The sequence below is a fragment of the Engystomops pustulosus genome, chromosome 5, assembly GCF_040894005.1.
Source record: "Engystomops pustulosus chromosome 5, aEngPut4.maternal, whole genome shotgun sequence".
Lineage (NCBI taxonomy): Eukaryota > Metazoa > Chordata > Amphibia > Anura > Leptodactylidae > Engystomops > Engystomops pustulosus.
This window is the reverse complement of record NC_092415.1, coordinates 147,113,909-147,127,842: the sequence shown is the minus strand read 5'-3', so window position 1 is coordinate 147,127,842 and position 13,934 is coordinate 147,113,909. Positions and strand designations below refer to the sequence as shown.

At 37.8% G+C, this 13,934-nt stretch overlaps 1 protein-coding gene across 5 annotated transcripts in view; it reads left to right on the top strand.

The window, feature by feature from the left end:
• Positions 1-11,943, top strand: part of GLI3 (GLI family zinc finger 3) — a 138,273-nt gene extending 126,330 nt beyond the window's left edge. For 3 of the 5 annotated variants that reach the window (XM_072153335.1, XM_072153337.1, XM_072153339.1), the window contains 5 exons: positions 2,026-2,175; positions 2,996-3,160; positions 5,556-5,846; positions 7,830-8,160; positions 8,283-11,943. In XM_072153335.1, coding sequence (XP_072009436.1) covers positions 2,026-2,175; positions 2,996-3,160; positions 5,556-5,846; positions 7,830-8,160; positions 8,283-10,396 — 3,051 coding nt within the window. In that variant the 3' untranslated portion in view covers positions 10,397-11,943. The remainder of the gene's footprint in view (positions 1-2,025; positions 2,176-2,995; positions 3,161-5,555; positions 5,847-7,829; positions 8,161-8,282) is intronic. The other 2 variants (XM_072153336.1, XM_072153338.1) reach the window with 1 other exon arrangement.
• Positions 11,944-13,934: the final 1,991 nt, after the last annotated feature.

The window sequence follows — 13,934 nt, the reverse complement described above, 5'->3', positions numbered from 1 at the left end:
CCAACTTGCAGATCTACCTTATGTGATTTATTTTTAGAATAAATTCTTCTACAGATTTTATCTAATTTTTAAGATCCATTGTACAATCTTTCAACAAATCCTTAAATAATAAACGTTGTCGTCTATTTAACAATATATACACAATGAATCTGGTTGTAGGATTAGTTCTGAATCCGAATTAAAATATCGATTTCTCCTAATTATCACATGATCTATTAGCCTGAAGAACCTGAGAAGCTTTGAGATTATATGTTATAATGAATCCCTATTTTCTGGATTGGGAAACAACCATTCTCAGGCGGTGATTGACCTGTCATAGCTACAACACTGTGATTCTGCTGTCATTTTGCTATTTTGACATGGCCCGAAGTTAGAAAACCAACTTCAGAATATATTAAAACGTTAATTACCAAGTGATGGTTCTCCAGGTAAAAACTATCAAGTCAGCTGCCTCATTTCATAAAAAGCCTTGGGCTGTTTTTTTGAGTTACAAGTGTTATATTATGTGCATGTCTTTGTCTTAAAGAGTTCTTTGAGTTTGGGTACCTCGGGCAGCAGGCAGATTAAAATATGATACTTATTCCTGTCAGGGTTTGATTTCATGTAATTAGTGTTTGTGTAACATATGACTGTATCTGTACAATGTGAAGTCACTTTAGTCAAAGTATGAATGTCAGTCTTAGTCTACTTTCAAAAAAAAAATTGGGGCACTGCTCCACCTAGAGGTAATATGGCAAAATGACTACTACATGTTTGTATGAATGTAAAAGATAAAGTTTTCATTATTTACAAATTAATGAAATACCAAGTAAAATGGAATATTTTAATTGATTGACCTTATTGTAAATCTTTAATACTGCCTTTACTTTCCTTGTGACTCTGTATACCATATGATGGATATATTTGCCTTATACAATCATTCCTATTAGAGGAAAACTTATTGGGGAAGATACATTATGCTTTCTCCGCTTTGCTAGATTTCTGGCAGAGAGAGAGCACATGAATCCCCCCCCCCTTCCTGACTGTAAAGGGTTAATTATCTGTGCCTAAGGATCTTCTAGTGCAAAAAAATTGTATTTGATAAAGCCATAGGATTTCATGATCATTCCTACTGTAAAGCTACCTGCTCAGTAAAGTGTTTACCAGCAGACTTGTACCCAGATTGGTGTTGTGTCTCCGACATTGTTTAATTCCTAACCTGTTTTGAGCTTGCGTCTGCTGAAAGCATTGGACTGCGCAATGGTCCCTTCAGGCTTTTCTGAAATGTCATCAACTCTAATTGCTGCTTGACCCATTCCTCCCACACAAGGAAACAGGTTTATGTGTCTTTGTCTGTACAACGCCTGCTGTCATTTCACCAGAGTCTTACAGCTGGAATAGTTACAGAGATTAGTCCCTGTGGCTTTCTGAACATAAAGCTGCCTGACAACCCTGACCTGGACGTTATTGACACAGTTATACTAGTTTAAAGGTTTACTGTGTCTCGTAGAAAGGTGCAAGATGAAATACAGTAACCATGGTGCTGTTTGGGGAGCTTAACATTATACGACATGGATAGGAGTCCATAATGCCACATTAAACTCATTAAAAATGGTACTGTAAAAAGTGACTGTGATTATCAGGATATATATATATATAGTACCTGCCCTAGCCAAGAATACATAATAAGCAGTGGATAAATGTAGATGTCTGGAACTCAGAATACAATTGTTGTTCAATAATCTAGAGAAACGCATGGGATCGGTAACCAGCACCCGCTGTCTTGTATTGTTTAAATGCAAGATACTGGGTGCCGGTTACCAATCTCATGTGTTTCCATAAAAGCGCATATGCGATCAGGCCGTGGCGCACCTCTGTGCGCTATGATTATGCATCTAAACGGAATCAAAGCTGTACGTGTGACTGCACCCTAAGCTGAAATATTAGAAACCCTTTATTTTTGTATATTAATTTCACTGTCTTTACTACTATATTCTTTCTTCTTTCGTTATTTTTGTACTGATTGTATATATGATGTATTTACAGCATATAAACAATGATCATATACATGGAGAAAAGAAAGAATTTGTATGTCGGTGGCTGGACTGTTCTAGAGAGCAAAAGCCATTCAAGGCCCAGTATATGTTGGTGGTCCACATGAGAAGACACACAGGGGAGAAGCCACATAAATGTACAGTAAGTAGAAGTGAAATTTTATACACAGACATTTTATGCTCCTTCATCAGAAACTTTTTGCCTATTCATTTTCCACCTCTGCAACAAACCCCTTAAAGGGGTTCTTCCATAAAGTGAGTTAGGCCCTACCCACAGGATAGGGTCTAACTTGCTAATTGGTGGGGCTCTCAGTGATGGGACCCCCACAAATCTCTTGAATGTGGGTCCAGTGGGACCAGTAGCACCAACAAGATGGCCGGAGGAGCTGGTTGCTATGGCCGGACTGCCCTGTTCATTTCTGTGGAGCGGAGATTGCCAAGTACAGTGCTCCATAGAGATGAATAAGGCGGTCTGCGCATGCGTGACAGGCTGTTACGACCATTTTGGCAGTGCTACGCAGGATGCAATGGGGAGACCCCACCGTTCAGCGGTTTAGGCCCTATCCTGTGGATAGGGCCCAACTTGCTTAATGGGAAAACCCTTTAAAGACTGCTGTACTGAAATATTTTTTTAATACTATGTCATTAATACTACAGTGTTAATGCTGAAGGCTGTGATATGAAAGCCATATAAACTTTCTTTAGGGAATAAAGATATGCCTTGTTCAGAATCTTACTGAATTAACCAAACCTTAGCGAAGCCAGGGACGTTAGTGTTAGATGATACCACATTTCTTCAGCACAGGTCATTTCTGTTTATTAATGGGATCTGGTTAAGAGATTGTTCATATGGTTGCAGTTCTTTAATACATTATAGTCAAAATAAACTCATATAGGGAACTTCTAGTGAAATGTTAGCAGCACTTACAATCAATGTAATGTCAAACGTTCTTCTCTTCCAGTTTGAAGGGTGTGCAAAGGCTTACTCCAGATTAGAAAACTTGAAAACACACTTGCGATCTCACACTGGAGAGAAGCCATATGTCTGTGAGCACGAGGGCTGCAACAAGGCTTTCTCCAATGCATCAGACAGAGCAAAGCACCAAAACCGAACACATTCAAATGAGGTAAGTGCCACAGGCCCAAATCCTTACACCTAAAGCAGTAAGCACCTTGCAATATGATGTGTCCTATCATATAGTAATCACCTTATTTCTCCTTGTTATAATCATTTTACTTTTATTTCTGAATATGGAAATTCTCATGGCAATATTTCATCAGTATCACCTTTTAATTGTGTAGTTAATTACTTGAAAACTATTCTGTCCAATTTTTTGTGCTGATTAAATAAAACTGCAGGTTTCCTTATCTGTCAGCAGTATATGACAGAGGGGGAGAAGCTAGTCAATTATATATTGTAGGCTTCTTTTCCCTGATGCTGCACACCTTTGCTGTGTCAGTGTGTGCAGGTTGTCCATTATCCTTTGCGTAGGCAGGAGTCCTGCTTCAAATCATCTAAATATCTAAGAACTTTATATTCCATTATATTCTGCTCAACTATTGTCCCTTGTTCTCCTACTTTGCATAGTATTGTACAGGTTAAACCAATAATTGTGCTCCAGTGCTGAACCCCTGTGGTAAATAGGGTCAGCCATGTAAAATACACCATTTTCCGTTCTTTATGAGGGTTATGTAGAAGTGTAGCATGCATATTACAAGTGTCCTGGACATCTTTGTAGATGAAACAGAATGGATCCATTATGAATCTGTGTGGGTCCTGTGTTATGACTGACTCAGACTTTCCATGCTGACTCATTTCAATGAAGTTATTTTTTTTTCCAATTTCCACAATATGTTTTAGGTTTTTACCATGACTTTCCATCCTAATTTCATTTGATCACAACTTCATTCAGTCTCCATGTAGGCTGGCTGAGTGTCTGCCTTAGTTTTATGTTTGTGTTTGAGTATTATAATGGTCTTACTTGCTTCATAAATTAGTTTGCAGAAATCTTTGTTCAGTCTCTTGTTTATCTGGAAATACATCTCTTGCTTCCATATGACAGTATGAATGCAAAATGTGATGTGAAAAGTGTATTGGGCTGGGAGTCAGTCTGTTCTGTATGCCATATAAGAAGTGGGTCACTATACAAAAATAATATTGGTCTTTTATCATCTACTCTACATAAACATGAGCCTAGACTGTAAATTCAATACCTGTAGGAGCCTGTGAAATTCTGAAAGCTAGTGCCATCTAGTGGTAGCAACACACGATGCAACTTACTATTGGCTTTATAGCATTCACTGCGCGCCAATTTTCTGTCAGACTTTACACATTCTTTCTGCTTGCACAGGTATTCAAGAAGTGCCTGCACCACATTTGTGTTACATGTGATGGTTTGTGACATGGCTGCACTATTCTTCATGCAACACGAATTTCTGCACCGATGCTCATTCCAACAGAAATGTGTTGCATGACCCATTTTAAAGGTGCACCAAAAAAAAAAAGTTTTGCAGTGCAGTCAGAGCAGTGCAGAGAGCACCAGATTTTTTATGAGCAGGTGCTACAAATCCTGAATCTGGCACCCTCTGCACACTACACAGGCAAACTGCATAGTGCACAGTTTCCACTGTTCTTAGTAAATGTGCCCCACGGTATATAATTTCCAGTAAAGACTACCTGTGTACGGAGAGTTGTATTCCCACGAAGACAAGTTTCTTAAATGTGCTCAGGATAACAAAATAACACATTCTCTGATTCACTGTTATTATCAAAAACACAGCATTTCACAGAGATAACTTGTCTCTATCAGTCCTGGTGTACACAATTTCAGTCGCCCCTATACAGAACCCTGTAACTTCTGACTTAGTGTCAGGGGGCCGGCATCTTGGATTTCTGTGTGATGGCTGTGGAGCAGATATTTCTGTCTCTCTGCTCCCTGCACTCTAGCCCCTCCCCTTCCAGGATGGAGCTCACACACTGATACACAGACTCTGAGTTCTTGCCGGCAGAAGCCTGAAGAGTGAATAGCAGAGATGTAGGAAAGCTAACTGTCATTGTGTGCAATATGCATCTCATGGATCTTATTATCTCTGATCTGTCTCATCAATCTTTCTATGTGTCTGATACTAGTGAATGTTCATGAGGTAAATGAAAGTGTATATAAACATGTACCCTGATAATCTAAGCACATTGTCAGCTCACAGCATCTCCTAGCACAGAGGAATCATAAAGTGTCTGCTTAGAGAGTCCCCTCTCACACTCAGGAATCTTACACTAACCATCACTGAGTGATAGGAGCAATAAACCAGCAATAAAACTGAGTAAAATTGTGAAGTAAAGGGTTAAAATAATCTTTATTATGTTAATATCACTAGGGCATTGAAATTTGAGAGTTTTCTTTCATGGGAAAACCCCTTTGAGACCATTTACATAGAGTTGTAATTCTGCCATATTTGAAAACCTCCCAGAATTATACTGTCAATGCCTTCATTTTTAAAAATCTCTTTTTTTTACCTCTTCAGAAACCGTACGTGTGCAAGATCCCTGGCTGCACTAAACGTTACACAGATCCAAGCTCTTTAAGAAAACATGTGAAAACAGTACATGGTCCTGAGGCACATGTGACAAAAAAACAGCGGGGAGACATCCATCCAAGACCGCCCCCACCTCGAGAACCTGGAAGCCATTCACAGACCCGGTCACCAGGCAATCCAATACAGGGTGTGCATGGCGAGCACAAGGACCTCAATAACACTACCTCAAAGCATGAAGAATGCCTCCATGTGAAATCTGTGAAGACTGAAAAGCCAATGGTATGTAGCTTACTTTTTAGACACTCTTCTACATCTTTTTTTCTTTTGTGTCATGTAAGGGTGATATTTCTCAATTTACGTGACATGAGCATTTGTTTGTAAAATGTGTATAATACACTTCATTGTAACTGACCTACCTCATCAATCCTATGTTATCACTTAACCAAAGGTGCAGAAATGTAATCCTAGATAGAAAGCTGCAGGAAACCCAGCATTAAATCGGTTGTCCACTCTAAGCACATTCCAGCAAATAATTAATATTTTTCGTATAATGGAATGTTTTAAAATTTTCCAATGTACATTCTGTATCAATTCCTCACTGTTTTCTAGATCTCTGCTTGCTGTCATTCTATAGAAAACTTCTATGTTTACTTCCTGTAGATAAACAGCGGTCCATGGTCATGTGATGTCACACAGGTGCACAGCTCGTTAGCATCACACAGCTCTGATTTCCTTGTGTGTTATAAAGTGTGAGATCACATGACCATGGATCGGTGTAGTCTGCTTGACAGAAAGAAGAAAACAGGCAGCGATCTTGGAAACCGTGATGAATTGATACAGAAAATATATTGGAACATTTTATAACTTTTCATTACACAAACAATATTAATTATATGCTGGACAAGTGGACAAACCCCTGTAAGTTGTGACTTTTTGCAAGTACACTCTTTTAATTAAAAAGATCGTCCTTCTTGTTTTATGTGTTGTATGGTCACACTTTGTAAACTAAATGCAGATTGCATGCAAAATTCTTACATCTTTGTGACTACTAATATGTTTCAATGTTACAACTTGAATTTACTAATTTGATGTCTTTTCTATCTGATGTTCCTAAATGCCTTTTTCAAACTTTCTAAGGACAGTGGGTAATAAGGTGAGGGCTAATATTATTTTCTATGTGTTTGGACTAGAAATCCATTTTCTCATCTTCAAACTGTTACCTAGAATAATTTGTGTCATTTCCTTAAAAAACAATTCCTTGAATTATCACTACCTTCCCATAAATCAATAGTACAACAAGCTCATATATCTGCATGTGTCTCACTTTAAATTCACATCAGAAGAGATGTATAATATTCCAGCACAATATACCCAGAACCAACTCACCCCACCACTCCCAATACCCAGTCCCAACCCATACCCCCCTTTTTCTCTCCATTGAAGGAAACTTCTCTAGCAAAATGCTCTCTTCTGTTAACTGAATGATCATTGATATTTGAATGCTCATTGGTGTTCTTATATTTGCAATGTAAAATATAAAATCAATAAACAAAGTTTAAAAAAAAACAATATAGCTAAACCAACACAGTCTTTTTTAAGAAGTTGAGTCTCTTGAGGCTTTTCTCTTTTCTTTTTCTTATGCTTGTGACTTTTTTGGCGCATTTGACATGAGCATTGTGCCGGATATATCTTTAAAACCCAGATGTGTATGTAATAAAAAGTCACAATTTTGACACAAAGCGTAGTAAAATAGAGCAATTTTGGTTGCAGAGGAATAAAAAAATAAAAAAAAACATAAGATACACATGCTTGATATATCATCCTCTAACATAAATGAAACAATTCCAAATCTCATAAAAGGCAAAAAAGACACACACAAATGTCCTAACTAAAGATAAATAACTCCCATAGTGTTACTTCTCATGTACATAAACTGTACTATTGGTTTAAGCAAAGTTTCTTTAAAGAGTTATTTAAACTCTATACATATACAAATATATTGACCATTTGCTTTGCTAGTAGTGGTTGTAAGTGGTGTTTTTGACAATGTTTCATCCACTTTGTCTTCTTTGTTTAAATTGGAAGATTATTCTAAATATGTATAGTTGTTAAGGGTTAAAATATGAGGCCTCTACACTAGCTGTGTTTTATTTGTGCATCAGTGACATAAACCAGCAGTTAAAAAGGGTCTTCTGTTTCAATCTCTTTACCCATGTTTTGTATATTGTAAGCTTACTGTTATTTTTTGTGTTCTATGTCAAGCAGACATCTCAGCCAAGCCCTGGTGGTAAGTCTTCATGCAGCAGCGAGCAGTCCCCCATCAGCAACTATACCCACAGTGGGATCGAGCTTACTCTGAATAATGGAGGCAGCATAGGAGACCTCAGCACCCTGGACGATACCCCAATCATGGACTCTACCATTTCCACAGCAACCACAGGACTTGGTTTACAAGGCAGAAGGATCATGACAGGAACCAAATGGATGGAACATGTGAAAGTAGAAAGAATAAAGCAGATTAACGGAGTTCTTCCAAGACTGAACCCAGTTCCACCTCCAAAGACGCCATCTTTTCCACCAATCACTGGAAACGGTATATTATTTTATTTAACTTTACACTTGATTTATGCACTGACTTCTTTTTCATAACATGCCTTCATTTTTTAATTTAAGATGATATCAATTGTATTTCTTATTTTTTTCTTGTTTTTCTAGGTTTTCAGTTGGGCAGCAACATAAACCTGGGAGGATCCATCGCTGCACTTCCAAACAGGAATGACCTTTCAAGCACAGACATCACAGTACTGAATATCTTGAACAACAGGAGGGACAGCAATACAAGCACTATTAGTTCTGCTTACTTAAGCAGTCGCAGGTCTTCTGGAATATCACCATGCTTTTCCAGTCGAAGATCAAGTGAAGCATCCCAGGCAGAAGGAAGACTTCACAATTTAAGTGTTGCAGATTCCTATGATCCTATATCCACCGATGCCTCAAGGAGATCTAGTGAATCCAGTCAGTATGATGGACTACCAAGTCTCCTCAGTCTCACTCCTGCACAGCAGTACAGGTTAAAAGCAAAGTATGCTGCTGCTACAGGTGGTCCTCCACCAACACCACTGCCAAACATGGACATGCTAAGTCTGAAGACAAGAATGGCATTGCTGGGTGATAGCAGAGATAGTAGATTATCTCCACTTTCTTCATCTAACGTTCCCAGAAGGTGTAGTGATGGTGGGGTAGGCGCTTTTGGAAGAAGACATTTTATATCCAATGAGCTTCAAGGGAATGCTATGCGAAGGGCAAGTGACCCTGTTAAAATGGTTTCTGGTAATTTATCTACTGGTAGAGTTCAGCGGTTCAACAGCCTAAACAGTATCAGTAGTCATGATGTGGCGCCATCTACAGAAAGACGTAATTTAGCCCTGCAAAACTTTACTCGTGGTGTGTATTCTCCATGTCCTCCCAGCATAAGTGAAAATGTAGCCTTGGAGGCCATGATCATGGAAGCAGAAGGGAATCTGGATGATGAAGATTTCTTACCAGATGATATGGTTCAGTACCTTAATTTGCAAAACCAAAGTCTGTATGAAAGCTCACAAAATAGTGAGATAGAGAAACTGCAAAGCAATGCAGGAAGAAACAACTATGACCAGTCCCAATTGAATAATAACTCATATAGTCAAGCTTTCCGAAATTTGGAGCAGACAGACCAGGTTAATAATAAAAATGACCTTCCTATACAATGGAATGAGGTTACTTCTGGAAGTGCTGAACATTCTCCCTCCAGAGTTAGGTATGGACATCGCTTTAATACACAACAAAATCGAGCTTTTGGAACTTACAGTAATATGATGGTTCAGCAGCAATTTGCTTCAAAAAATGGACAATTACAGCAAAGAGGATATCAAAACATGCAAAATAATCCACAAGAATTGCAGCAAAATCTGAATTTATACAATAATTCACTGTCTATCAAAACCCAACAATACCAGACACCAGGCAATCCCTACAATCCAGAAAGCAGAGGCCAAAAATTTACAGGCAACAATCAAATTAATAATCAACAGAACATTGTACCCTCCCTGCACTATACTGAGCAGTCATCTAATGCAGCTGATGTAGTCCAGAATCAAAATCTTCTAAATCAGGAATATCTACAGCAGTTTGCAACTGAACATATGATCCATAGCATGTACTTCTTAGGAGTGAATCGCTCAAATCAGACATCTGGAGGTCAGAGCGTTGAAGCCACACAGACCTTCCTGTCAACCTCACAGCCCAATGGTAGTCAGCAGGTCAGGAATTACCAGCCATGTCCAGTCAACCAACAAAGTTACAAAGCAAATGGTATTAAATTAGAAAAGCAGCCACAGCCACAATGTGCCAATCCACAAAATTATTCGGGTCAGTTCTATGACCAAACCATGGAATACACACAACAGCGGGTGAAACTAGGCTCTCATGCTATAACAGAAGCCAATTGTCTCCTAGAAGATAGTGGTACCAGTGCATCTGAGCTTCTTTCACCAGGAGCTAACCAAGTAACCAGCACAGTAAATAATATCGACAGCAGTAGTTTAGATGGGGTGCAAATTGATTTTGACTCCATAATAGATGATGGGGATCATGCCAGCTTAATTTCAGGAGCTCTCAGCCCTAGCATCATCCAAAATCTGTCACGGAATTCATCACGTCTTACAACCCCTCGAGCCTCTCTTACATTTCCAACCATGCCAGTGAGCACCAGTAACATGGCAATTGGGGACATGAGTTCATTACTAACCTCACTTGCAGAAGAGAGCAAGTTTCTTGCTGTTATGCAATAGACTGTAGATTAGAACAAACTTATATCAACAAAAATGCTCATTTTATATGTATGTTTTACGTATTTTTGCAATTTTATTCCTAATAAATGGGATACATTCCAAGTATGTTCCTTTTATGGAACAAAGACTGAAACCCTAAAGTGTTGTAGGGAGAAATAGTCTTCCGTTTCAATTTTGGATCAGTATTGCCAACACAAAATCATGTTTTTACTAATGTTTTTCTCCAGATGGGTCTATAGGTTTTTATTTTCTTAGTGTACGGAAACATAACTGTGTACTGTTTCTGCATGTTTGACATGTGAAAAAAGTCTTAAATGTTTTTAGTTGTTGTTTAGTCAGAAAATTTGTATTGTAAAGAGTGTAGTGTCCCAACCTAGATGCTGTCTCGAGTCTCCACTATCCATGGGGACAATATAGCCCACACCTTTTCATATCAGAAAACTATATGTCCACACCTAGTTACGCAACATTAAAATTCCTAATTCTGCACACCAGCTATTCATGAAATATATATTTACACACAACACATCCCACATTTTTCTGATTTATTATATATGACACTTATAGATTTTTTTCAGTTGGTATTTTACCTAGAAAGTTCCATTTTTTTAAAGAGGGTGTATTTTTACTTTAAGCAGTTAGTATCTTGTCATGGCAGATTTAATTGGGTCTTAGTCGTAAAGTTTATTCATGTTATGGTACAAATCTCTACTGACTGTGCATATGTCTCGTGAAGAAGCAATCTTTTCACAGAAAGGGAAGTATCCACTTTTAATTAGTAGAATTATTGTTATTGTTACGTGCATAATGTATGGTACTCTTATATATGGTGGAACGGTACAGAACTTGACTTTAAGTAGCACTGTGGACTTTATTTCCCAAAGAGACTTAGTTTGAAGTTTCAGAAGGTACTATGTTTCCTCTACTATCATGATGTTTTTTTTTGCCAATAGACTATTATGTTGTCCATAACATATGAGCATTTTAGTACATTCTTGAATTTTATGTGCCTTATTTTTGTTTTTGTTTTGTTGTATTTTTTTTTTTTATTATGGGGACCAAGAATTTTGCCAAACCTTTCATCCTTCTACAGTTTTCAGTAAGCAAATAGCATGCCACTCTTTTCACATTGATAACTTTCTTCTCATGACTGCTTACTATGAGACTTTAATGAATGGCCTTTGTATGGTGCATTCTGAAAAAAAATGTAAGATAGACATAAGTACTTTTTGTTTGTTATTTTTTTTACGATTGTTTTTGTATTGAAATGTGTACTCTTTTTGTTCCCTTTTCATTTTTTTACTGTGTAAATATATTAAAGTGCGTTAGAAATAGGAGTTGAATTCATAGGCCTGCTAGCCATAGTTCAATACAGACATTCAAAAGCTGTGGATCCAATTCTCTAAAGCCTTGGACCAGTCGGAGGTATCTGTAGCATTATGTACACGCTAAATGTACTTTTGCTGTCAGAACCACTTAGCTTTTTTGTAACAAAAATTAAAAAACAAAAAAAATTCTTACCTTAATAAAAAGAACTTTGTAATTACTTTGTTTGTTACTGTCTCCTGACTAAAGGTATACAGATACACAAAATGAAGATGTACCATCTTAAAATGTCTGACACAAGGGAATGATTGATATCAAGTTAATAAGGGGGCTTGGTACTAAAACGCTGTACTGTGGAACCTATCATTTTGTTATGTGAGATCAGCTACAGGCGTCCCCTACTTAAGAACACCCGACTTACAGATGACCCCTAGTTACAAACAGACCTCTGGATTTTGGTAATTTGCTGTACTTTAACCCAGGCTACAATGATCAGCTGTAATAGTTATCAGAGGTGTCTGCAGTTAAGCTTTATTGTTAATCCTGGTTCTTATGACAACTCAACATTTTTAAAATCCAATTGTCACAGAGACCAAAAAAAATTTGACTGGGGCTACAATTATAAACTATACAGTTCAGACTTACATACAAATTCAACTTAAGAACAAACCTGCAGAACCTTCTTGTACGTAACCCGGGGACTGCCTGTACTGTCCCTAAAGCGATTCATAAAAAATAATCGCTATTAAATTTGAAAAGGACTCCCTGAAAGTAACGAACCAATGCTTTAACCTATCACTTGTAGTAGTGAATACAGTGGTTGCTAAGAATGTGATTTACTACGAGGGGTCTCGTTCATAATAGCTGCATGCCCGCTAAATCCAGCAGCTCCGTTAGTAAAAGTTCAATATGTTTGTTGCCCAATTATGTCCTTACGCTGGAACCTCACTTTATTTAGTCCCATATTACAGTCTATAAAAGAGTACAAATGTTGTTCATCTGGAATTACTTGAAGCAAAGCTACAGACTTAATGTTTGATACCTACATCTACCACCAGGATGAAGGAGTGTAAACAAAGCACACATACATACTTGTTTGTGCCCCATATAGCAGGATCCCTTCTTATTTTAGCACCCTTGTTTTTGCAAAAAAAAAAGGCTTTAAAAATTATACAAACTAGCCTGAGTGGCTCCATGCTCCAAAGCTCTTGATATAGCCTGGAGCCCCACAGGCTCATTTGCATATTTGTTAAAACATAAGCATAAGATGCATGAACCAAACAAAAGGGGCCATACAATAATCAATTAGGTTTGTCATGTGACAGTAATGTACACCCAATGAGCCCAAAAAAATACCAAAAAGCAAAAAAAGAGGAAATAAGAACCAAAGAACAGAATTATTAAAATTCATAATCTTTATTACAAATAAAGACCATAAAATGTATATAAAATAAGTACATCTCAGAAAGAGACACACAATGCACGCCAGGTAATAGGTCCTAAATAAACAAAATATTATAGAAATGATACAAAATAGTAAAGACACATATAACACATATAACACTGAAATAGTAAAATGGACTACAGTCTACACATAAGTGCCGAAGTGGCATTAATATAATATAAACAGTGTGAATAGCACACAAAAAGTAAGAGCCCAAAATCACAGAAGCACAGGCAAATACACTGATAAGAAAATAGAAGCCAAACCAGCGAAGATAGCGCTAATGTGATGGACAGAAGGACAGACTATTACCTGGCATGCAACCCCCAATATTGGATGCCCTTCTTATTTTAGCACCCTTGTTTTTACAAAAAAAGGCTTTAAAAATGATGCAAATGCTCCATAGCTGTTAATATAGCTTGGAGCCCCACAGGTTCATTTGCATATTTGTTAAAACCTTTTTTTTGTAAGCATAAGATGCTAAATAGAGATGAGCGAGTATACTCGTCCGAGCTTGATGCTCGTTCGAGTATTAAGGTACTCGAAACGGCTCGTTGCTCGGACGAGTATTTCCCCTGCTCGAGATCGAGCATTTAATTAAAAAAACACAGTGAAGAACAATGAAGAATAGAATAAAACAGTGAACACAGTGAACACAGGATCATTTAAGTGAAAAAGACAGTGAAGAACACAGTGAAGAATAGGGCAGCGGGGAGACATCGGGCAGCACGGGGAGACATCGGGCAGCACGGGGGAGACATCGGGCAG